General features: G+C 40.2%; 1 protein-coding gene across 7 annotated transcripts in view; it reads right to left on the bottom strand.

Moving 5' to 3' along the window:
• Positions 1-1,694: 1,694 nt before the first annotated feature.
• The window catches only part of HTR7 (5-hydroxytryptamine receptor 7), a 95,734-nt gene continuing 70,376 nt past the window's right edge, over positions 1,695-27,052 (bottom strand). The window contains exons 2-4 of one of the 7 annotated variants that reach the window (XR_002177871.3): positions 12,938-13,696; positions 11,197-11,325; positions 4,843-5,132 (exon numbers count right to left, since the gene is read on the bottom strand). Coding sequence is in view for 5 of the 7 variants with exons in the window: in XM_019942773.3 (XP_019798332.2) it covers positions 5,736-5,847; positions 12,938-13,696 (871 nt within the window). In the remaining 2 variants the exon portion in view is untranslated. Of the gene's footprint in view, positions 2,989-4,842; positions 5,133-5,731; positions 5,848-11,196; positions 11,326-12,678; positions 13,697-27,052 lie in introns of those variants that run through there. The other 6 variants (XM_019942773.3, XM_073794206.1, XR_012326994.1 and 3 more) reach the window with 6 other exon arrangements.

Here is a 27,052-nt window from a genome sequence, read left to right as displayed (position 1 = left end):
TATAGATGCAAAAATGCTCAAGAAAATACTAGCAAACAGAATCCAACAATGCATTAAAAGCATTATATACCATGATCAAGTGGGATTTCTCCCAGGGACGCAAGGATTCTTTAATATACGCAAATCAATGTGATACACCATATTAACAAATTGAAGAAGAAAAACCATATGATCATCTCAACAGATGCAGATGTTGACAAAATTCAACACCCATTTATGATAAAAACTCTCCAGAAAGTGGGCAAAGAGGGAACCTACCTCAACATAATAAAGGCCATATACGACAAACCAACAGCAAACATCATTCTCAATGGTGAAAAATGGAAAGCATTTCCTCAAAGATCAGGAACAAGACAAGGATGTCTACTCTCACCCCTATTATTCAACATAGTTTTGGAAGTCCTAGCCCCAGCAATCAGAGAAGAAAAAGAAATAAAAGGAATACAAATTGCAAAAGAAGAAGTAAAACTGTCACTGTTTGCAGATGACATGATACTATACATAGAGAATCCTAACGATGCCACCAGAAGACTACTAGAGCTAATCAATGAATTTGGTAAAGTTGAAGGATACAAAATTAATGCACAGAAATCCCTTGCATTCCTATACACTAATGATGAAAAATCTGAAAGAGAGGAAACACTCCCATTTACCATTGCAACAAAAATAATAAAATACCTAGGAATAAACCTACCTAGGGAGACAAAAGACCTGTATACAGAAAACTATAAGTCACTGATGAAAGAAATTAAGGATGATACAAACAGATGGAGAGATATACCATGTTCTTGGATTGGAAGAATCAATATTGTGAAAATGACTATACTACCCAAAGCAATCTACAGATTCAATGCAATCCCTATCAAATTACCAATGGCATTTTTCACAGAACTAGAACAAAAAGTTTCACAATTTGTATGGAAACACAAAAGACCCCGAATAGCCAAAGCAATCTTGAGAACGAAAAATGGAGCTGGAGGAATCAGGCTCCCAGACTTCAGACTATACTACTACAAAGCTACAGCCATCAAAACAACATGGTACTGGCACAAAAACAGAAATATAGATCAACGAAACAGGATAGAAAGCTCAGTGTTAAACCCATGCACCTATGGCCCACTAATCTATGACAAAGGAGGCAAGGATATACAATGGAGAAAAGACAGTCTCTTCAATAAGTGGTGCTGGGAAAACTGGACAACTACATGTAAAAGAATGAAATTAGAACACTCCCTAACACCATACACAAAAACAAACTCAAAATGGATTAAAGACCTAAATGTAAGATCAGACACTATAAAATTCTTAGAGGAAAACATAGGAAGAACACTCTTTGACATAAACCACAGCAAGATCTTTTTGATCCACCTCCTAGAGTAATGGAAAGAAAAACAAAAATAAATGAATGGGACCTAATGAAACTTAAAAGCTTTTGCAAAGCAAAGGAAACTACAAACAAGACAAAAAGACAACCCTCAGAATGGGAGAAAATATTTGCAAACGAATCAATGGACAAAGGATTAATCTCCAAAATATATAAACAGCTTATGCAGCTCAATATTTTAAAAAATGAATAACCTAATCCAAAAATGGGTGGAAGACCTAAATAGACATTTCTCCAAAGAAGACATACAGATGGCCAAGAAGTACATGAAAAGCTGCTCAACATCACTAATTATTAGAGAAATGCAAATCAAAACTACAATGAGGTATCACCTCACACCAGTTAGAATGGGCATCATCAGAAAATCTACAAACAACAAATGCTGGAGAGGGTGTGGAGAAAAGGGAACCCTCCTGCACTGTTGGTGGGAATGTAAATTGATACAGCCACTATGGAGAACAGTATGGAGGTTCCTTAACAAACTAAAAATAGAGTTACCATATGACCCAGCAATCCCACTACTGGGCATATACCCAGAGAAAACCATAATTCAAAAAGACATGCATCCCAATGTTCACTGCAGCACTATTTATAATAGCCAGGTCATGGAAGCAACCTAAATGCCCATCGACTGATGAATGGATAAAGAAGATGTGGTACATATATACAGTGGAATATTACTCAGACATAAAAAGGAATGAAATTGGGTCATTTGTAGAGACGTGGATGAATCTAGACTGTCATATAGAGTGAAGTAAGTCAGAAAGAGAAAAACAAATATCGTATATTAACGCATATATGTGGAACCTAGAAAAATGGTATAGATGAACCGGTTTGCAGGGCACTAATTGAGACACAGATGTAGAGAGCAAACCTATGGACACCAAGGGGGGAAAGCGGTGGGGGGTAGGGGTGGTGGTGTGATGAACTGGGAGATTGGAATTGACATATATACACTAATATATATATAAAATGGATAACTAATAAGAACCTGCTGTATAAAAAAATAAATAAAATATAATTCAAAAAAGAAACAAAAAAGAAAAACAGAAAAAAATAAAACCACTTACAGGCATCTCAAGCACATAACATCATGGTAAACGCTTTAAGAATTTATGAAACAATTTCCAGAAAACCTAGGCTCTATGAGTGCCTCTTGTTTAATATTTACAGAATCAAACTAAGGCAACAGTCACTATGTTATCTCTTACAAGTACATTACTGCTCAGTAATCCTTTCCCAACATTCAGCCTTACCAAAAGATGATAGCTGATATCCTAGAGTGAGAAGAGAGATTAGAATAGTCATTCTTGCTGAACAGTCCAAAAATATATGTAAAATGTTTATCTCAGTGATCTTCCCAATTCTTAGTTAAAACAAAAGCTGTACCTTTGGCACAAATTATATCATAGGTGAAATAGTATAAATTGTTTGACATTTTTTCTCATTCTCTCTCAATTTCTACCTTTTCCTTTCCTTTGGCTGCCATACATGGAAAGCACAGTGTCCAATGTCCAGCCTCTGTAGCCAGAATGAAGCAGAGAGTTCAAGGATCAGGCGTTCAAGTCAGGCAGGATAAAGAGCCAATATGAAAATCTAAGGTCCTAATAAAAAAAATTAAACACATATGAAAACCTGCATCAACCCAATTAACCATAATGTCCTGTCTTAAACTACAGGAAAGAAACATGTCGTTCCCTACAAACCGCTACAGCACGTACTATACTATATGGTGACAAGCTGAGAAATGTCTGCCTTCTGATGGCAAATTCCTCAAAAGGAAGGACTGACTTTACGCATTCTGGTTCCCTCGATGTCCACAGTGCTGAATGTAGCAGGAACCCAATAAATGCTCATTAATCAAATCAAGGAGTCACTGTTTTTTTCCTAAAGTTACAAAATGGATGCAATTAATTACAGAACTGTCTTAACTACCTGTTAGGATTGTAGCAGATATATAAAGTTTGCCCTTCTGTTATTCCATGTAGAGCGACATTTATAACATCAGACCTTCAATTAAAAGTCATTTAAGTTGCTTTATTACAGCTACAAATAAACTTTATTTGATGTAATGTAATAAAACATTTTCAAATTTAACAACATTTATCTGACCAGAAATAGTCATTTAAATTATGAATATAATTATTTACAGTTACTTTAGCAAATCTGCGGTTCAGGAATTTGTACAAGCTTTGTTGGAAAGGATAGTGCCCACCTCCCCTTTCAGAAAGGCAGACCCTTCCCCGTGTGTTGTAAGAAGCAATGTCAGTGAAAGTTGGAAGAAATCCACCATCCACGTTGGAATTCCACATTATCCTGTGAGAGAACAGCTATATATATTATAGGAAAATAATATTCTCTTTCAGTTCTCTTTTGTCAAATGAAGGTTGGTATTCATTTTGTCCCCTTAGAGGTACTCTTCTCTGATCTACTGTCTTTCTGTCTCCCTAGCTCATACATATTACACAGAACCATTTTAAAAATATATACTATCTACAAAGGGATCTTTTCTGTTTCCTGACCTGCCCTGAATGTCTACCACTTTGGGGAGAGGGAGAGGAGAAGAACAGAATTGCCCAGGTGCACATTTGATTTAAGATACAGAGAACACAAAAACCAATCCTCCAGAAGGAGCAGAATGGTACTCTGGAGGGCTCCTAACACTGGCCCAGGTGACCTCCGATGCACACAGTTTAACAAAACGCTGCTCAATGAGAATTAACGTGTGGATGTTCCATCTCCAGAAGCGTCACAGTCTTCCATGGAAACCACATTATTCCCATACTTCCTCCCCCAATCCTCACAGTTAGGGACCAGCCTGTGGGCCCACTGCACCCAGGTGTAAACAACAGTCACAAGTTCTGTGCCAACCATCATGTTACTATATGGTGTGGTAAGGTAGCCCCCGCTCTTCATCCAGGGAAAACTCCTCACAGGAGGAACCGCCCTCACCTCTCAGGATCCCCCAGAAGAAGAGCAAGTGTGAGAAAAAGCTTTATCCAGGTTTCACTATTCTCTCCATCCTGAGATGTTCCTGAGTTAACACCATAATGAGAGAAGCGAGTTAACAAAGAAAGTACACTGGTGGGGACGTCACAGGGACCCTGCAAAAAAGCCAAACTGTTTGACAGAAGCGGAACAGACACTGCTCTGGGAGATCATTTGTGGTAGCTGATGACGGGGTTCTGTTTTCTAACGTGGACATGCAACGTATTCATCACTATGCTTACCGCAGTTTGCTGGGGAAAACACCCTTCTGTCCCACAACAAAATACATCTGTCTCAAAAACAGAAACAAAAACACATCTGTCTCATACATGATTCCTGAATATTCACCACAACGCCTAGACTCAGAAGCATGGGAAGCGTGCATGGGAACTTTCTTCACTTGCACGGACTTGGACAGAAGCAAAGCACCAGAAACTGTTTCCTTTCTGGAACTCAGTTCTGTGCGAGTGCTCACTGCCGAGCTGATTGGGCTGTTTTCATCTGCACACGATAGCAGTGATCCACAGGAAAGAAAGGAGAGGTCACCATCCCCCTCATAATATACTTTGAACAGCAGGTATACTTTGCTGGTCACATTTTAGCCATCCCAAGAAAGGACAGAAGCCTCATTCCGTTCCGAAGTCTCAGCAACTGATTTCGTTCTGTTTCCACCTCTGTCTTGCCTTGTTTATTTCATCTCCATTATTCTGCTTTTGATCATGAATCATGACTTTTTTTTCTACAGTAGTCAGAGTTTTGTCTATAAAGAGAAAGAGAGAGAGAGAGAGAGAGAAAGGAGGCAAGAAAATGATTTAGCAGAACGGTAAATGTGAGTTTTCATTTTGTGGTGGGTGGATTTAATATTTACTGCATTCAGTCATTTGAATTATTTGTGGTTTCTAAGGGGTTATGAGCATCTAAGGGGAAAGAAACAGTGCTATGGCTCTGTTCATACATTTCATAGCTTCTGTAAGTTGCCAGGGCCTTAATATATTTGCAAATCAGCTCCAGATAACCCTTTAGAAATTCACTTTTATAATATAGCTTTAGGCCAAAATGGCTCTACTCTCAATAATCCTTGCAAAATACTACTTGCCATACTTGAAGATAATAATGTTGACTACAGTGCGAGTATTCTCCCCGTCAAACCTAGGAGGGGGCACTATAGTAAACCCTGTGTGCAGAGACCAGGAAACCCCACCTCCCTGACTTCCTTCCTCCCTAGATTCACAGAACTGCCATGAGTCATGGAGAAGTTTTGGCCAACAGCTGAGGAAGTCTCTCTCTCCTTAGTGCAGAGCCACAGTCCCTCTAGATACACACTCTCCTACCTCTGTACCATCACAGGACTCAACTTACCGAACTATATCCATATGCATGAGAGCCAGGTCTTAGAGGGTCCAGGGCCTCTGCCTTCCCATCCCATTGAAAGTGCCCCTCTCACTTGGCTGTCAAGACTTGTCGGACGGGTTTCCCTGGTGACAGGATCAGTTTCTCCATAAGACACCATCTCTCGCTTTGTACCTTACCCCCACGTGACGGTGCCTGAGGAGAAGCACCGCGCTTCAGCTCGGACCCGTGGCTCCAGGCTGCTGGGTGTGTAGGTGCAGGCACTGGAAAAAGGCTGTGTCCCCAGTGGGGCTCCACACTTATTCTTAGCCTGGGGCCTCTGCCTCTTCTCCCATAGAGGAGGCTGCACTTCCTCTGCAGCTCACAACGGCTCCTGAACTTTCCTGAATCTCTCCCGGCTCCAGCACCATCTCTGAAGTCCCCCTTTCCTCACCACCCACCTGCTAGTCAACTTCCAAATGTCCAGACATCCTTGGCCTCTTTCCTAGTCTCAATGCCACCCTCCTCGTGCAGGCCCTCCCGACAGGAGACCTCACTTTTACATTGGTCTCCAACCCATCTCCTTTCTCCTGCTGTGAACCCCTATTTACACTGCATACCTTGTCTCACTCCAGCTCAAAAACCTTCCTCTCTCCCCACACCCACTTTGCCTACCTGCCCTCCAAGCTGACCCCAATTTACTCAGTTTCCAGGTCCTGCTGAAGACATACCCCAGGTTCTTTATGTACCTCCATCCATTTCTGTGTCCCTCTGTCCATACTGTCCCCTCTGCTTTGAGTAGTCCCAAACCCACCTCCACCCCTGCCATCCCTTAATCCTACTCTTTATTGAAGACCCACCCCAAATATCACCTCCTTCATGATTTGCACCATGGATATCTTCTTTCTAAGACAGGCCCCCGAGGCTTATTTTTCTTGTAGGTATGTTTGTATTGCTTCATTTTATTTTGTGCTATATGTGTTTACTGTCTATTAAGAAAACAAACAAACAAAAATATTAGAAAAATCAAGAGAGGTCAATTGCCTGCATTTCCTACTTGAAAGAGACTGCGAAGTTAAAATGTAGGCAACTACAAAGCATGAAGCGAACAAGCTATTATTAGTACTAATTGATGATTTAATAAAAATAAAGAGCTGAATTCCAGCTAGTTAATGATGAGGAAAATACTACTCTGGGGAAAGAAAATCTATGAAACAGCCACATTTTTGTTTGTTTCTGTCTTTAAGACAACATCCCACCACAGATATCCAGGTGCTTGAAGCTTCTTCCTAATTTCCACTGGGACCCGTTTCATCTTTTTTTTTTTTTTAATCACTGGTTTCTGTAAAGAAAAGGTAGAATCACCCTGAGCTCCAAAGCTTCAGTACAAACCAGGGAGCAGCATATTGACAGAATTCATGGCAGGAACTCAAGGTTATTCCACTAGAATTGCAATTGACAGGGATTATAAGAGGCTCATTGACGAAAAGAAGGGAGAAGGGAAGGCAGAGCTACTTCAAAACCATTTCATGCAATTCTTTTATATGGAAGTATTTTAGAAACTGCTATTCAATATTGTTCACAGTAATGGTGTCAAAGAACAAAAGTCATCTAAATGTGACACTTAAAAGCCATTTATGGTGATTCAAAGCAAATCCATAAATAAAGCCATCAAATTTTAAAAAAAAATCCCTGTTTCTATCACATTATCACATTTGGTTTTATATTACCAGTATTTGAATACTTGTGAAAAGGTGACAAAGACTGTAATTTAGACTAGTGAATTACAATTACCAGTGAAGTATTTATAGCCTTTTCCCTCTATTCACTCCCTACCCAAGGAAGACTCCTGAGTGCCTGCCAGACTCCTGAGCCTCTCACTACGTTGATCAAGAAAATGGGGAAATATTGGGAAGTAGCAATACACAATCCAGTAGACTGTTTTTACAGGAAAGGAAGAAAACTATTATATAGGAGAAAAAATAGAGCCAAGAAGGTGGAATTAGGGACAAAAGTAAAAGAGACTAGGACCCAAGCAGCCAGAGGGGAAGAAAGAGCTAGAGAGATTGGAGGGAGCAGCCCAGAGTCTCTAGGTTGGCCAAGAAGTGTGAGCGCTAGAGAGATAGGGTCGGGGGACAAAGGGTTCTAAGGTTTGCTGTGAGCTATGGACTGGATGCCACATTATTCTTCCAGAGAGTCCAGTAAAGTTAGGACTGCTTGGGGTTATCCAACTGGTGTTTACCTGAATGCAGCTGTGCAGAGCATGGACCATGGTGGGAGTTCTGGTTACTAGTCTTTTACCAGCCACCACCACATCTACAGCCACCCAGCCCACTGGACTGTGAGCTTCCAGAGGCAAGGACTGTCGCTTATTCATCCTTATATCCCAGACATTCCTGGCGCCATGCCTTGTACACAACAAGCCCTCAAATGTTTCTGGAGAAAACAAGCCAATGAAGAGATGCCTTACTTCCAGCCTCTAGCTTCTAATTCATTCCCCATGATGCCACTAAATCAGTCTCCATGGCTTTGGTGAGTCCATTTTCCTACTTGCAGAGATTCAGTTGATGGCTTCCTTCTGCCCACACTAGGGCTTCTCAACCTTAGCACTATGGACGTTTGGGGCTGGGTGATTCTTTGCTCTGGGGGCTGCCTATGTAAGCCAGGATGTTTAGGAACGTCCTCAGCCTCTACCCACCAGATGCCAGGAGGTCTTCCCCTCCCCCAGTTGTGACAACCAAAATGTCTCCAGACATTGTCAAATGTCCCCTGGGGGCAAAATCACCCCAGGTTGAGAACCACTTATCTACACTAAAAATCCCAAATTTCTGGGGCTGGAATGGAAGATCCTTCATAATTTAATTTATTCGACCTTTCCATTATGATCTCTAAATCTCCCCTACAACAATGCTTAGCCTTGGGCAGCCTGTCCTTTGCATAAGGTCCCACACTGACGCCTCTATAGCAAATGTCTCCTTCATGTGGAATGCCATCTCTAGTCTCCTTTAGTTATAAATGCTTTAACTTTCATAGATGTACTCGAGCCCACATCCTTCCGGAAGTCTTCTCTGATCAGTTAGGGAAATCACTGAGTTACTTTCCTCTCTTTTGAATCCTATAGCTTTTCCTGTCTCCACTTTTCCTGTGTTCTCAACACAAAAAGAGTGAATGAGCATGTGCGTGTTTATGTGCAGTCTGTGCAATAGAAATACATGCGCTAAGGCGGGAAAGACATCATGTGTTTTCTGTATCCTCCTCAATGCCTGACACAGTTATAAACAAGAATTTAAAAAGGAGTCCTCCCACATTGGAACTGAAAAGAAAGCAGCCTGGTATAGAATTTTTTAAATAGCAGCTATTCCAACTCTCTAATTAGAAACTTCCTAGAGTTAATAAATATTTAGGCCATTCATCCCAAATAATTTTAACATTCCATAATTATAAATAAGATCAATAATTATAAATTCAAACAGAGAGATGTAATGAGGACACAGTCATTTTCTGAGGCCAGGGGAGAGCAAACTATGACCCATGGGCCAAACCCAGCTGGCTACTTGTTTTTGTAAATAAAGGTTTATTGGTACACCACCTTACTCATTTGGTTACTTGTGTCTGGGACTGCTTGCTCACTACAAAGCCAGAAATAAGTAGTTTCAGTGGAGACCGTATGGCTAGCAAAGCCTAAAATATTTACCATCTGGCCCTTCACAGTAAAAGTTTGCTGAGCCCTGTCTTAGATTAACGGGAAAGTAATACCCAAGACTCCGCATTAGCTAAAGACAGAGGCAAATATCCTTGGATGTTATGTTGGCTGATTTACTTTTATAAAAGTCATAGTAGTGTGGAAGTTAAAAGTACATTTAAACACAGATGTCCTGTGCTCAAATTCAGCTCCACATGGATGGCTGAAAAGATTACTTGACCTCCCCAACAGAATGGAGATGAAGGAACCCACCTCTCATAAAGTCATAAGGATTAAGTGACATAATTCACATGGAGTGCCCAGCGTAATACGTGAGAGTGAATCATCAATATACGTGGGTGACTATTATTTCAAACTGGAAAGCCTGTTTGTGTGACATCTGAAAATTAGCATTTTGTAAACTATCGGAATTATGTGTGAATTATTAGCTAAAATAATCAATAAAATTATTCTCAAGTTCTTTGACTGTACAGGAGGAAAACTAACAGAGTGGTGTTTCCTAGTTCAGGATTTCAATGGTTCTTTCCTAGTTTCTATATTGGCTACTTAACTGGACCCCCGGCCACCAGTCTTTCTATTTTATCCACCCTTCCCACTGCTGCCAGAGAGACTCTCTTCAAATGCATCTTTCAGCATGTTACTCCTGGGAACTGAAACCAACATGCTTTTCAGCTCCTTTGCTAAACAACTCTGGGGCCAGGCAAAATCACCCAGTACTTGTTCCAGGAAATAGTTGTTTCCAAAAGATAAGACTGTGCACCAACTAAACAAGCTTACTCGTCAATAGTAAGACTATTAGACTTACTGATAGTTTGCTCATTAATACTGACATCGAGGTGCCTGGATGGGAGGGGAGTTTGGGGGGAGAATGGATACATGTATATGTATGGTTGAGTCCCTTTGCTGTGCACCCAAAACTATCACAGCATTGTCAATCAGCTATACTCCAATATAAAATAAAAAGTTAAAAAAAAAAAAAGGCCCTCACTTAGTGATACCCACCAATCCAAAGCTATCATGTCATAATCCCTGCCCAGTCCTTACTAGTTCCCTACCTTAACATGACCCAGCCCAAGCTCTAAAACTCTATCAATATCTTTGCTTATTCCCTCCATCTGAGAAGCTATCAAGTCTCTGTCAAGGAGGTGTCCTCCTAAGCTACAGTGAGTCTAATAAACTTAACTTACTTCTATTAACAAGTTTTTTCTAAATGTCTTCTTAGAGAGCTGATGGCTAAAATCCCCAGCTCAAAACATTCCATAGCTCTTCACTCCTACAGACTCAAGTCATTTGACAAGTAGTGTTGCATAATAGCTAAGAGCACATGCATTGGAGTGATTCATACCATACCTACCACTTAGGGGCTATGGGATCTGAGGTAAGTTACTTTACGTTCCTGAGCCTCAGTTATTCTTCTGAAAATTGGGGATGCCAGAAGCACCTACTTTACAGGTAGAACGATGTACACCATGACAGCATGTAGTAGGTGTTCAATAATTGTTAGAAATTATTACTTTTATTATCTAGTACTAGATTCTGCAAACAGAAATTTGACTAGGACATAGCGCCTTCCCTGAAGGAATTTAGAATCTGGTCCTGGTGAACAAACACTGGTGGTCAATTCAGTAAGACTCTTATAGGCCTGGAAATATCCCTGGGGATATAGGTTGCTCATTGCATATATTCTGAAACCTAAGATTGTACTTTCTTAAAAAAAAAAAACTCTAATTTTTTACTGCGAACAATTTCATATGTACCAAAGAGTGTATATAATAGAAGTAAAAATAAATACCTGTGAAGCTATTTCACAGCTCAAGAATTAGCATATCTGTAGTCTTACAACTTTGAGTTCCTAGGACAGGAAATGATGATCTCTGGTTTCCCTTATCCATATTAAGGAGATGTTTCTGCCTCCTTCATCCTGGTGATGAGTTAGAGAACAAGCTGAGTTCCTTGAGGTTTTCAGAGTCATTTGGGGTGTATCCTAGGTTGGGAGCCCCTAGAGTCTACTGTAATCCACAAGGGCACTTCGGGACCCTGTTCCCCTGAGACAGCTGAGAGCACAGAGGTCTCCCTGGCCATCTTGATCACAGATAAAGGCAGGCTAGTATATGGAGAGTATATAGAGGCAAGACTCACATGATGTGGGATGTAGACCCAGTGGTAACGCTAATCACTGTGGGATATCTCACTTGCCAGGACTCAGTTACCTCTTCTGTCAAATGAAGGGATTGGGCAAGATGACTGAGGAGGTCCCTCTAAGCTACCACCGTCCATGGTTCTCTGGTCTATTCCAGAGAACCATGTTCAGTGAAGAGGGATAACTCTTCTCTCACATCCAACACTGATCTGCTCTCTCTCTCACCAGCACCTTCTATTTCCACAATCCAGTTTCTTCCCCTCAGCTTTCAAACATGAAGATGTCCCCTCTACCTCAAATTTAAAACAAGGTCTTCACTGGACCCGCCAACTTTGCTATATTGTCTCCTTCCTTCTTTACAGTGCCAAATTCAGTCATATGTGTGTTACATGTAAAACCCATTTCCTTATCACCACTGGCCCTTTGTGGTCCTTTTTTGGATCCCAATGCCCACTGTAATTGCTTCTTGGAAAGCTACTAGTGCTTCCCTGACAAACTCAGCAACTCTCTATCAATTCCCAACTCCTAAAGATGGGTAGTACTTTCTAAAAGCTCTGTAGTTTTCAAGACTTTGCTCCATCCTGGCATCTCCCCACACGAACCATTCCATACTGCCCCAGACTACTCGGGCCCTTCTCCCACCCTCCTCGTGCAGGCCCTCCCGACAGGAGACCTCTCTTTTACATTGGTCTCCTACCCACTTCCCTTCTCCTATTTATACGGCATATCTTGTCTCACTCCAGCTCAAAAACCTTCCTCTCTCCCCACACCCACTTTGCCTACCTGCCCTCCAAGCTGACCCCAATCTACCCAGCTTCTAGGTCCTGCTGAAGACACACCCCAGATTCTTTATGCACCTCCATCCATTTTTGTGTCCCTCTGTTCATGCTGTCCCCTCTGCTTTGAGCAGCCCCAAACCCACCTCCACCCTTGCCATCCCTTAATCTTACTCTCTATTCAAGACCCACCCCAAATATCACCTCCCTCATGATTTCCACCAGTGAAGGACGAGGTCATCAAAACAGTTTTACTGGATCTAAGAGTAATAGCAACTAAAATGATAATGTTACAAGAATCAGAGCTATAAGGACCTAAATAACATCCAATTTACGGAGAAAGGATAAAAAACATCACCTTCCTTGTCAGCACTGACATCAATTGCAATTCATCAGCGAATCAGTCTCTTCTTCCAATCCAACTAAAAACCTATCTTTGGCTTTGGAATTCTATTGGGTGGAAGACTGGAGTCTACAGTATTCTAAATTCAAATCTGATACGCTTAGTAGAAAATAAGCTTGCTACTGATTCTGGAAGCTTTCTACGATGTGCTTCCAAAAGGAGTCCCATATAAGGGTTGGGGGGATAGAAGGAAAACAGTGATAAATGACCTTACAGCACAAGCTCAGGTCTCTCAGGCCTCTCGGCAAGCTTCAGGGCCTCGTGCATGCCTGCAGCCGAGAGCTTCCGGTTAATATTCCGGTACTGGCACTGGAGCAGGCTGCGGTAGGTGGTCCTCAGGTCCCGGTTGAAGAAGGCATATATAAAGGGGTTAATGAGAGAGTTTGCATAGCCCAGCCACAGAAATGTCCTCTCCACCCACAGCGGGATGCAACTGCACGCGGTGCCACAGATGAAGGGTCTGGCCGTCGAGAGGAGGAAAAACGGCAACCAGCACACAGTGAAGGCCCCGACGATGATCCCCAAGGTGGTGGCTGCCTTCTGTTCCCTCTTAAAGATGGAGATGTTTTTCCGTTCATGTTTGAGGAGTCTCGAAATGTTTGCACACTCCTCCACCTCCTTCTGGAGCTTCACCATGCCGTTCAGGGAGACGACGCTGTCGGGCTCCACGGGACGCGGGAAGCCGGGGAACTTGTGTTTGGCGGCGCTCTTCCTGGCGGCCTTGTAAATCTGGTAGTACATGAAAAGCATGACGGACATGGGGATGTAAAACGCCACTGCAGTGGAGTAGATCGTGTAGCCAAAATCCTGGCTGATCAAGCACACCTTGTCATCATTTACGTTCTGAGCCCAGCCGAAGAGCGGTGGTAAAGTGATGGAGGCGGACAGAAGCCAGACAGAGAGGATCATCTTGGCCATGCACTTCCCGTTCTGTCTCACGGGGTACGTCAGCGGCCTCGTGATCCCAAGGTACCTGGGAGAGAAATGGAAAGAGAACACGTGACTGCCGGGACCACAGCAGATCCACTGGGGAGTACCACCAGCCAGGGACTAGGCTGTGTACCTAGTAGCTCTCTTCTTCACACAGCCCTTCCAGGTAGGCATCATTATTCCCATTTCATAGAAAGGTAAACTAAGACTCTGAGAGGTTACCTATTTTTTTCCAGGTCACACAGTCAGCCAAAGGCACTGCCAGCATGTCCATGCTCTTTTCATACCTTGTAGCTTCTCACAGACTGTGCAGTCAATGAACTATAGATTCAACATATGCCTTCCCCCGCACCATGATCACTGCCACTGAAGTCAGCCAGGAACAAAATGTCAGGCCTGATGGGATGTTGTGATGCACCCTCGTGAGTTAGCCAAGCTCTACCACACTTGGATATTACACACCCACTGATCTCCTCTGTTGTCTTAATTCAGGCCAGCTCTGAATTCATTTTCAGTTCCCCTTTGCACTGAAATGAAAGCACTTCTTTAAGATCAGAGAGAGCTGTGAGATATTTAGGAAATCCTAGGGTTTTGGAATGGAAAGTAGCAAGTGATCATTTTTTTATCCCCAGAAAATTCTCACGCAAGAGTTATGTCCGAGGAACAGTCTATGAAACGAAAGCAGCCTGCCTCGTCTCTCCAGTTCTAAGGAGGATCACAAGGAAGGGAATAATTCTGAAAAATGTTAGGCAAATTCTGTGCTTAGTTCTATATAGAGAATAGATATTTCTCTGTCTCTGTTATCAAGGATTTATAACGCAAAAGAGACTCAGCAAACAGAGAAAACACAGTCGGCAAGATGTTCTGTCAAATGCTTGGTACTTTTCCGCTTTCCAAATTTGTTTTCTCCTCTGTATTTAATAGTCTTAGCTTCTATTTGGGGGAGGATTCAAAGAGCACGTGAGAAGCTAAGATAGGTAAAAGCTGGCCATTTTGTTGGTTTTCTACTTCATTTATGTACATAAAAGATACACTCGTGAAACACGAAAAGTTATTTTCTGAAAGTAGGTCACTTGGTGGTTTGGAATTTAAAAAATAATTATTTTTGGGATAGAAATAGCCTCACATGTTACGTTTGAATTATTTCACAAAAGTCGCAAATCATGCTTTCACGATGAAAATTAGCATCAATGCAACACTTACAAGGCAAAACTGAAATACGGTAAAAAATGAATAAGCCAGATTTGCTTATACAGTGAGAATATTCATTCCATCCTTCAACAAATATCAATAGAGTTCCTTCTATATGCCAGATGCCGTTTTAAATGTTGGGAATATGGCAGTGAACAAAAGAAACAAAAATCGTGAATGCAGGCACATGGGGAGATCATGCAGGGGGTGAATGGGAGGACTGAGCCTCGTGGTAATGTTGAAGGGACTTCTGATCCCTCCTCCCAGGGATGCAGGGGTTAGTGGTACCAGTTCTTCATTTCACCTCTGCCTTCCCTTGTCCTTGATAAAGCTGACTCACAAGCACTATCTCTAGGTTTTTCAGCTGTAACTAGGATTATGTTTTGGTTCCTGGATAGAATGAAGGACGAGAAAGAGGGAGGTTCTCCTGAGAACTCAAGAAGAAGAGCTGAAAAGGAAGGGAAAAGAGAAAAGGAAGTGGGAAGGAGGGAGCAAGGGAAGAAGAGGGGAAAGATAGAGAGAAGGGAAGTGTGAAGTAGCCTTGACCTTATGTGGAATTGCCAAATTATCTGAGTTTTAAGCTATGGGGAAAAAAAAATTTAAGGAAAAGAAAAGAAAAAAAAAGGTAGATGAGGAAAGCCCTGAAGAAAGGTGTTAGAACTGACTGCTCGCTCACAATTAAGCTCATCCCTGCCCTGAGGCTGAATGCAGAGTTTCCACCAAAAAACAAAAAAAACAAAAAAAACCCTCCCCTTCTTTGCTTTGGTTCAGGAGCTCTCTCCAAGTTTTTCCTGCTGGAACTCCTTTGCAAACCTCCCTTTTTGGACCTAATCCTTGCTCTCTATCAACTCCTGTGAATGGAGCCTTTGGGCTCCTTCCCAGATTCCCCAGGCTGCCTTTGCCAGGGCTTGGACTTTGATTATTTTCTCCCTTTGCCTGTAGCCACAGGCATAAACTGCTTGTTCCCAAGCCTGGACCTGGCTTCCAGGATATTGTACCAACCCAGGTTGGAGGCCCAATGACAGCGATTAGTTCATATAGTTTCCTAGGTGGCCACCAGATGGCACTGTCAGACCATCTTACATCTACTTACTGGGGGGTTGGGATGGTAGGTAAGTAGCGCAATACTGTAGGTGTTTGTTGGAAGGAGGAAGAAGGATTACTCACGACAAGAAAATAAATTATATTGTATTTGGGGGGGGGGGGTCATACAAAAAATTAGCAAGGCTGGAACTCACAACCTGGTAAACTCCAATTCTTGAGGAAGTCAGTTCCGTTTTCCCTTCCATCCTTCACATTTTCATTACTTAAATAGGGACTCATATCTTCAGGCTTACTTAAATCTAGCCTCTCTCCTGCTCATATAAGTAATATCAAATCTACAAAGATTAATCCTGAGAGATTAATTGAGTATCAAATGACATCTCAGAGTATTAAATAATCTCATAAGAATGACATACTTATTCATCCTAATATATTTAGTCTGACTTACATTACATTTCAGTGATGAGGACTCAGTCCTTCCTGGATATACAAATTATATTCCATAAACTTCCCTATTTTAGGCTCCATTCTCTAACAGCCTCAAGTAATGTCTTACAGTAAAGGGAATTATATTTTCTTCTTTAGTCTCCTGGATACCACCTGGGACTTTTAAAGGCTAAAATCAACCAAAAGATGATCAGAAAAAAATATGAGTGCTCATTAAAGTGTCTGGAAATAAAATAAATAAACAAAAGTCAACAACTTTCTAAAAAAGGATTAACAATCAGAAAATATCATGGAAGAAAATAATTTCATTCACAGCAACAATCAAAAAATTAAAATATCTAGAAAAATCTTTTTAAATGACCAGGGCCTATACGAAGAAAACATAAAATGATACCGAGAGACCTAAGGGAATGCCTGAATCCATGAGAAAAAAAAACTTTTAATAAGAAAATCTAGTATTACAAAAGTGCCAATTTTCCCTTAATTAATATAAAAATATATAACTCTAGCTGAAAATCTTAGCATTTCTTTTGTTAGTCCGACCTAATGATTTTTCAGTTCATCAAGTAAATAAGCAAAAATAGACAAAATCTGAAAGAGATGAAAAATGAAGGGATGCTTATAAAAAAAAGTATAAAGCCACAGAAATAAAAATTCAATAATAATTATTCAGAAATAGACAGATCAATAGAACAAAAGAGATCCCAGAAGTATATTCAAATATATAAGGGAATTTAATATCAGAAAGCAAGTCATTTTAAATCAGAGTAAAAGATTAGATATTCATGAAGTCTGACAACTGGCTAGCAATTGGGGTAAAAATAAATCTGAATTATCTTTCTCCTTATTCAAAAATAAATCCCAGATGGATCAAAGATGATCATGTAAAAAAATTGAACCCTAAGACTACTATGAGGAAATATAGGTATTTCTGCAATCCGGCCAAAGTCATTGTTAACCATGATACAGAAGCTTGAAACTATCAAATGATGCATCGATAAATTTTTGACAAAAATTGTATTAAATAAATAAATAAATGACATTTAGTTTAATTTTTAAAAAATCACTACATACAGAATTAAGTCAAATGACAAACTTGCAGTCCAAATAACAATATCTCAACATTCACAGATCTCTTACAAGTCAGTAAGAAAAAGACAATCATCTCAACAAAAATAGTGAAGCACTTAAACAAAAAAGAAATAAGAATATCCAATAAGCACTCGGAAATATGTACAACTTCATTAATAATTAAAGATATACAAATTTTAAAATAAGGACAAGTGCTCTATCATTTTGCTGACAGGAGTTTCAACTGAGATAACAGTTTTGGAGGGCAGTTTGGTAGTTAATATACATTAACATTTGCCTTTTGGCTCAGTCAGGTTTCTAGGAATTTGTCCTGGGAATATGATTGTACAGGTGCAAAATGATTAACGTGCAAGGAAGGATGTTAACTAAACATATAATAGAGGAGAAAAGAGATGCAAGCTAAATATCTATCAGCAGATTAAAGTATAGTGTGTGTGTGTATATATATCATATAACCATTAAAAATTATGATGTATATATCTATTTACTGATATGAAAACAACCCAACCAAAAGTAGATAGAAAACAATGACTAGTCCTAAAGGACAAGAAACAGTGTATCATATATTCTATTAATCTGTTTATGTAAAACTAGGTGTTTGTATGGGTGTGTGTGCATGTATATATACTGCGATGTCTCGGAAAATATCCACCAAAATATTAATAGCAATTTTATCTGAGTTGTAGAGATCTGATTAGTTTAAAATTTTTTCTCTTTGCTTTTTTATGCATATTTTTTTAACTATACAATTTTTAAAAAGTCATTTTAATTCTAAGAACAAAATGAAAGGTTTAAGAGAATTCTTAAGTCCTAAGTCACATAAGTGGTTTTGGCAACACAGATGATCTGGTGCATAAAATCTGTAAGAAGCTGATAATTAAATCTTAGATAGTTTTATTCGATTAGCTTTTCAAAAGTGTTCTATTACATTCACAAGTTCACACAGAGAAAACAGAACTCACTGGCATTTAAAATCCCATAATTACTACATAAAGTAACATTGGTATTCAGGGAAGTGTTTGTCCAAATCACAAATTCATTCTCCCCAATCTTGGATAGTATAAACCTGACCTTTCGGGGCGGGGTGGGGGGAAGCAACCTAGATTGATTCTAAATATTCCCTAATATGCATGGTTAACATTTGTCACACTAGCATTTTATGCTCACTGTTAATTAGAAAGTGCTGTGCTTATAAAGCCTTCAGAATGTTACTTTAAAATGCATACAAATGTGAAAGTACAGTAAATCTCAGAGACAAAGGCACCAAAGTATTATATAATTGAAAAATGTATGCAGCTCACATTAGGGGTTCCATTATAGTGGGGGTTTAGAGAAAAAGAGGATTAGGGAGTTAAAATACACATGGAGAGGGACTGGAAAGCAGATTAACTCGCTGCCTGTCTTCTATCCTAACTGTATAGAAATTATAGATAATGGTTCTTTAATTAAATGGCTTCTCCTGAGTTTTGTTGCTATAGAATAATACTTTATAGGGTAAAGGAAACTGGGTAGAATTACTCTGTAATACAGTGTTTTGGGGAATGTTAGGCTTAAAAAAGGTTTGCTCACTTAGAATCTCTCTTCCATGAGACCTCCTCCCTTACAGCAGGTGAAATTCACTGCAAGCTCCAGCCTACATCAGTGGTTCCCGAAATTATCAGATTATCAGACTCACCAAGAATCTTCTGAAACATACAGACTCTGGGGCCACCATCCACAGATTCTCTTTCGAGGTCTGGAGACTCAGGGTTCTGTATTTAGGACTGATGATTCTGGTTCTTTACCCCATGCACTTTTAGGGTAACTTTCCTTCATTCAATTACAAAGACTTTACACTTATTGTATGAAGGACTTTACTTTTACTTTTCATATTTCATCTTAATGGTGTGCTTCCAGTTTGGCCTAACAAAATTGTCACAAATCGTATTTCCAATATCTCAGTTATGAGTTCTATCTTTCAGAACTGTGCTAAATGCAAATGAGGTAAGCACGGTTTTTGTCTTCATCAAGTTGTAGATTTGTTTAAATGTGTAATACACAGTAGGGTTTCATAAACCTTTCTGACAATAAGAAATAAGAATATTTTTACAACAAGAAATACATTTCCCACAGTTGCAATATACATATTTATGTATACAAATAAGAAATTGATATACATATGGGTGTACATCTATGAAGGTATATAGATACAGATGCATATATTTATACGTATGAAACTGAAACAAAGTTTCATATGTATAAATATATACCACACTTACCATGACAACTTGCAATTCACTCTCTTCTACTGCCTGCTATTCTACTTCAGATTTTATAAATGCTGGTCTTAATGCACTAATTTCATTTCATGACCCAATAATGGAGCATGACCCAAAGTTTGAAAATTACTGCACTTCAATAAACACATGGAAAGGTATTAAACATCACGAGTCATGAGGGAAATGCAAATTAAAAACACACTGAGATAATACCAACATACATCAGACTGGTTAAAATTTTAAATAATGATGATGGTGACAATAATAGTAAGAATAATAAATTATAATGCCAAGTGTTTTGTGAAGATACATAGCAACTGTCATTGTCATGCACTGCTGGTGGGAGTGTAACCTGATGTAACTTTGGGAAACCATTTCTTAACACCTACTAAAGCTGAAAAAAAAAAACCAATACATATATATTTTTTTCTGTGACCCAGCAATTCTTCTACGTATACAACGAACATTCATCAGAATACATGTATAAGAATGTTCAAAGCAGTGCTAATGGTAATAACCCCAAATAAAACCAACCCATTCTACAAGAATAAAATAAGTACAATTCTGCAACGGTTGAATGGGTACATAAATTGTGGTACGTTTACACAGCAAATTCTATAAAATAACAAGAATGAACCAACTACTGCATCAACATGGATGACTGTCACAAACATAACACTGAGCTAAAGAAGCCAAAGCCAAAAGAGAACACAATGTCCCCAAACAGGCAAAACTAACCTATGGTGATAGAAGCCAGAAGAGTCGTTGCCTTGAGGGGAGGGGGCATGTTCTGGAAATGTTCTATTTCTTTATCTGGGTGTGTACATAGGTATGTTCACTTTGTAGAAGTTAAGTGAGCTGTGCAGTTAGGACTTATGTGGTGTTCAGAATATATATAAATAAAGTTAATTTTTAAAATAAAAAACACCATGAACTTAACATATGCCATTGAACCGGATGTTGACCTGTTCTCTAAAACTTTTTATTTTTATTGGAGTATAGCTGATTTACAATGTTGTGTTAGTTTCAGTTGCACAGTAAAGTGAATCAGTTATGCATATACATATATCCACTCTTTTTTAGATTATTTTTCCATATAGGTCATTACAGAGTATTGAGTAGAGTTCCCCGTGCTATAGGGTAGGTCCTTATAAGTTATCTATTTCATCACTCGGATACCAAAACCAGACAAAGATACCACAAAAAAAGAAAGTTACAGGTCAATATCACTGATGAACATTGAAGCAAAAATCCTCAACAAAGTGCTAGCAAACGGAACCCAACAACACATTAAAAGGATCATACAGCATGATCAAGTGGCATAAAACTATTTTCAAAATGGGGTTCCACTATACTTTTAAACCATTTTCATCAGTGTGTCCAAGCTGTAATTATAGTTAAAACCAGTAAACAATCTAAAATCCCTATTCTGACCTCAGTATTAAGGAAGAGAAGTGGGCAGAGGAGCGGGGACAAAAAAGTAACAAAATTCAACAAAATTTGGAAAGCAGAACAAAAGCTTCCTCTTTGAAAAAGTAAATTATGAAACAAGAAATGAGCTTTTCCCTTTAGGGAGAGAATCAGAATTAATTAAAATACAGCAAATCGCTTTTAAAATATTCATATATTGTTGCTACCTAATTAATGACCACAATTTAGTGACTTGACACCAATCCTGTAGGTGTCCTCACAGTTCTGTAGGTCAGAAGTCTGGACACAGCACAACTGAGTTCTCTACTCAGGGTCTCACCAGGCTGAAATCAAGGTGTTGGCCAGGGCTGAGGTGTCACATGAGGTTCAGAGTACTCTTCCAAGCACATGTGTTTGTTGGCAGAATTCATTTTCCTGTAGCTACAGAACTCACAGAGGTTACCACCTTCAAGCATCGGCTGCAGTTCTCAACCTCTCTGATCTTTAAAACCTCTTTGAAAAGCACTCACCTGATTAGATCAGGCCCATTGACATTCAAGGGGAAGGAAGTACGCAGAGCATGCACACTCAGGAAGGGGAATCTCGGGGCCATCTTAGAACTCTGTCTACCACAGACACTTGGTCATAAGAGAAGCTAAGGAGACAGAAAATATCCCACCAAGGGAGCTCAGCAAAGACCTATTTGCTACCTACTCAAGTTGAGACAAGCCTTCCAGTGAGACTAATGTTGTCTACACTCTATCATAAAGCAATGGTTTTTCTGCTGAATTTTTCTGTCATTTAATGCAAAAACATAAGGGTCCTTTTACTGTCCACTTGGTTTTTAGTCACCAATTACGTAAAACTCTTTATGTCTATTAAAAACTACCAAAGCAGTGTTTTTAGGTAATTACAGGAAGTCATGAAAATGAACAATATAGGAGATCACTAGTGACCCCTACATTATGCCTGGTGTTAATCACTGCAGTTGTATCTGAACTTACAACAGACCCTGAATTTTCCCACCACAGAATTTTTCCACTCAGAGAAACAGAGAAATGGCAAGGCAAAGAGTGAGCCCCAAACTTACCAACAACAATAAAACAAAGGAATGGGGCTTCCCTGGTGGCGCAGTGGTTGAGAGTCTGCCTGCCGATGCAGGGGACATGGGTTCGTGACCCGGTCTGGGAAGATCCCACATGCCGCGGAGCGGCTGGGCCTGTGAGCCATGGCCGCTGGGCCTGCGCGTCCGGAGCCTGTGCTCCGCAGCGGGAGAGGCCACAACAGTGAGAGGCCCGCGTACCGCAAAAAAAACCACAAAAAACCCCACAAAGGAATGGCATAAAAGCTTAGCTAAAAAGTTCAAAGATTACAGGAAGGGAAAAAAAAATATATATATATTTTTCTGTTGTATGATTGTACTAAGGGGCTTCTAATCCCACCTCACCCCCAGGAGCAGTACTGAAGAAAAAGGGTAAGTGAATAAAATCCTTAAAATTCGGACTAGTACCCTCTTATTTGGAGAGAAGCAAACTGAGGTGGTAAGAAGCCAGCCTGAAAAAAAGTAATGAAAAACCATGGTGAACAGAAGCCCCAACATACCATTTCAGCAAAGGTAAGAAGGGCCACCAGAATTTGCTCTCTTTTAGGACCCTGGGCTGAACTGGGATACACCAAGGTCCACAAGGGGTAACCCTCAGCTCAGTGGAAAGTACTCCGGTACAGGACATTGAATGAGAATTCAGAAAAAAGAACAGCCCTCCATTAAAGGCTACACTCAGCTGCAGTGAAGTCTACTCCCTTCCCTTCCTCCAGCCCTGCACCTTCAGGCTATGGAGAAGTAGACACAATAAACGGTAGTCTAAAGAATAAAATTAACCGATATCAAATAGGGCTGAATATCAAGAAGAAGTCAACCACACTATGTCAGAACAAACATTAAGCTTTATATAACCCATGAATGAGCAAGATGGGGAAAAATGATATAGTAACTATACCAACATGCTACAAAAATAACCCTGGTGGAAGAAGCAACTGAATATGCATAAGACTGTTGAAAAACAAAGTTCAAAAAGAAAACACAACCCTCAGAAGAGAAGCAGTTTTCCTACAAATACTTTTCACTGTGAAGGAGCTTAACAAGTATATGTTATCACTACAGTAGAGGCTCAAAGATGAGATGTTAAAACAACAGAACAAGACACAAAAAGGGACTGTAGGGACTTCCCTGGTGGCGCAGTGGTTAAAAATCCACCTGCTAATGCAGGAGTCACAGGTTTGAGCCCTGGTCCTGGTCTGGGAAGATCCCACAGGCCGTGGAGCAACTAAGCCTGCGAGCCACAATTACTGAAGCCCACGCGCCTAGAGCCTGTGCTCCGCAGCAAGAGAAGCCATCACAGTGAGAGGCCCGCGCACCACAGCGAAGAGTAGCCTCCGCTCTCTGCAACTGGAGAAAACCCGCTTGCGGTGACAAAGAGCCAACGCAGCCAAACATAAATAAATAAAATAAATTAAAGAAAAAAAAGGGGACTGTAGAGTTAAGGAAATAAACTGAGGCCAAAACACCACCAGTGCAGATTTAATAGATAAATTAGAAGCAGCTTGGAATAGAACAGACACACCTGAAAAGCAAATCGATGGCATGAAGTAAAGGCTTGAGGTAATAACAATAAATAAAACACGGAGGGAAAAATGCATTCAAGCAATTAAAAAGAAGATAACAGTCATACAAAGAGAATGCAACGTAAACATCACTGGTGTTCCCAAAGAAACCAAAGAACCCAACAAACATAAACAACAAAATTGAAAACAGAGGTGCAGAGGTAAACAGAGGTACAATACATAAAAAGGATATTTTCCTTAATGAAAGAGCTGAATGTTATGATCCAAGGGACACATAACATAGTGGGGGAAAAAATGACAGAATTATTATCAACGAGATCTATCCAGGTAAAGTCACTGAACTTCAGAACGTGGAAAGACGTACGCAGACATCTGAAATGAAAAAAGAAATCGAGGAATATGAAAGGGTGGAAAAACGTCAAGCTGGTTCTCAACAGCATCAATCCATAACGGGACAAACTTTAAAAAAGTCTAGAAAGCTGTGAGTGTACAATAACATTACACCTGCTATTTAAGGTTATGAAATCAACAAGGAGACTTTCTCAAACATGAAAGAATTTGGGGGGATATAGTGCCCTTTATGGGTTTATCCCTTTTGGGGGTGGGGGGAAACCAAAATTCATCCAACCAAAAGATGAATCAAATTGAAGAATTTAGAACCATGATTCTGAACCAAGGTTATCACTGAACCTGTTTAAATGTAGAAACTAACACCTGTGGGAATGATATTAGAAAAACAGAATGTAAATTTCACAAAGCAAAAACAATATAAACCACAAGAATCAGGAGCTGAGGGAAACAGCGTAGGATACAGCATTAGAATTCTAACCATGTCAACTTTCACAGTGGGGAACAATTGATACTGTCTAAAATTTTAATATATAGTTTATGTAAATCCAATTTCTCACCGGTTTTCATATTTTCCCCATGACCTTCATACAATCTTTTAGGAACTACTAGCTCTAAAGTTAATAGCTCTTACTTGAAGTTCTTCCTTCTTTTTCATTTTTCTTCTTTTAAATTCAAGTAAACTCAGTTTCAATATTTCATGAAAATAACATGTATAGTGTGATCTCATTCTTATAAGTTTTTATCTATCAACTTTCTATCTACCTGCCTGTAGAGTCAGCCAACCAGACAGCCAGCCATCCTTCTAAGTGGACATAAGCACAAAGAGACGACTAAAATGACGCTCACCGAATGTTATCATGGTTTTTTTTCTCTGCACAGGGAGTTTAGATGATTTGTGGTTTTATTTGTAATTTTTACAATTGCTTGAAATTTTTATAATGAGCACATTTAATTTTCACAAAAATTATTTCTCTAAAATATAGCAAGACCTTTTTAAAAATAATGATTTCAACCAGTCATTTAACTCACCTGCCAGTTGGTTCCTTACAAATCTCTCCATGAACTCGGCAAGTTTGGAATTAACTGTTAATTTAACCGTATTCAATCCCTCAGAAAATTTTGCAAATTATCTGTGCTCTCTGAATTCTCACTAACTTCTTGGATTGCAAAGTAAATTGGGAGAGAAAGCCACTTCTAAGCATCCTAACAGTATAATCTCCTAATGAGATGCGGTGGACTAAAGACGGCTATGTATTCTTCGTCCCCTCTCTCTTTGAGAGGTAAACTCTTCCCCTCTCCTTTATTCTAAACTCACCTTGTGACTTATGTTTACCAACAGAGAGTGGGGCAAGTGATACTGTGTAACTTCTGAGGCTGAGCCTTGAGAGATCTGCAGCTTCCACCTTCACTGCTTGGAAAACTCCCCCTTAGGAGTCCACCATGCTGTGAGGAAGCCCAAGCTAACCCTGTTAAGAAAGACAGTGCCACGTGGGGGAGCACTGGGGAGTCAGACATATAAATGAAGCCTTCTTGGACCTTTCAGTCCAGCCTAGATACCAGCTGAGTGCAGCCAAGTGAGTAATCCCACATGATGCCTTTTGGAGTCAACAAACCACCCACATGAACTCTGCCCAAGTTCCTGACCCAGGAAATTAGGAGCAATAATAAATAAAGTTACAGTGTGGTTTATGAGGCAACAGTAGATAATTGAGACAGCGGTAACAATGCCTTATTCTCCTAACTAGCACGTGACCTTAGAAATTGGATTCGCTGGCAAGTCCTTCACCACACCACTAGGAATGAGTCTGTCCAACCCTACTGTTTTAACTTGACACCTGCATCCTCTAAAAAGTGAGCCACAAACACTAGTGTTTAAAGCAGCTCTAAAATCCATTCCATGCCTACACTGGGACTTTGACTCCATCTTGACTGATTAATTTATTCATTCAAAGACTATTATCTGCTGCACACCAGGTACTGCTTTAAGGACTGGGGAGATACAGTAGTGAATGAAACAGACAAAAATCTATGAAGCTGACAAACTGGTGTGGGGCGGAGAGAAAACTCATAAATAAATAAGTAAAAGCATATAGTAGGGCCAGATAATTATGAGTGCAATGGAGGAAAATAAGGCAGGGGAGGGGACTAGGGAGTTCAGGGTGGGGTTGGGGGCAAGCTGCAACACCGATTTGCATTGTGATCACAACCTCGAAGCCCTTTCACCTCTACCTGCCAGGCTAGGTGTCTGGACCTCAGCTTTTCCTTGAAATTTGAGATTGGCATGTCCCTTTGAGTTGAAGATCCCCGTTATCTCAAGCAGGAGTTTCCTACACAAGTTTTATTCAACAGAATCTAAACTTTCCCCGTGCAAGGACGTATTTAAAGAACACTGACTGTGGGCCTGTGCTTTCTTCCCTCCTCTAAGGCCCAGCTTCTAAATTATTTCTCTTCCTCTCTCTCTAACTTTCCAAGTCTACAGGTTTATTCTGTTCCACCTACAGGTATAAATGTATGGGTGGGTGCATGTGTTTCTACTGTGTGTCTATATTATATTCCATTCAATCCTCCATAGTTCTCATTCCTTTTCACCCCAGTTTTATGGAACACCTTGTCTATCTCAGCTGTTTTTATTTCCTACCCACCCACTTCCTTCTGATTCTCCCAATAATCTGGTTTCCACCCCCATCACTCAAAAGCATTTTACTATAAAAGGTTACCTCCCTTTTAGTCAATTCTAATTGTTTTTTTCTCATTTCTAACTTTTTTTGTTGTTGTTGTTTTGTGTGGTACGCAGGCCTCTCACTGCTGTGGCCTCTCCCGCTGCGGAGCACAGGCTCCGGACGCACAGGTTCCAGACGCGCGGGCTCAGCGGCCATGGCTCACGGGCCCAGCTGCTCCGCGGCATGTGGGATCCTCCCAGACCGGGACACGAACCCATGTCCCCTGCATCGGCAGGCGGACTCTCAACCACTGTGCCACCAGGG

This window comes from Tursiops truncatus, chromosome 16, assembly GCF_011762595.2.
Source record: "Tursiops truncatus isolate mTurTru1 chromosome 16, mTurTru1.mat.Y, whole genome shotgun sequence".
In the NCBI taxonomy this organism is placed as follows: Eukaryota; Metazoa; Chordata; class Mammalia; order Artiodactyla; family Delphinidae; genus Tursiops; species Tursiops truncatus.
Note: the sequence above shows the minus strand (reverse complement) of the source record. Positions and strands in the feature narration are given on the sequence as shown.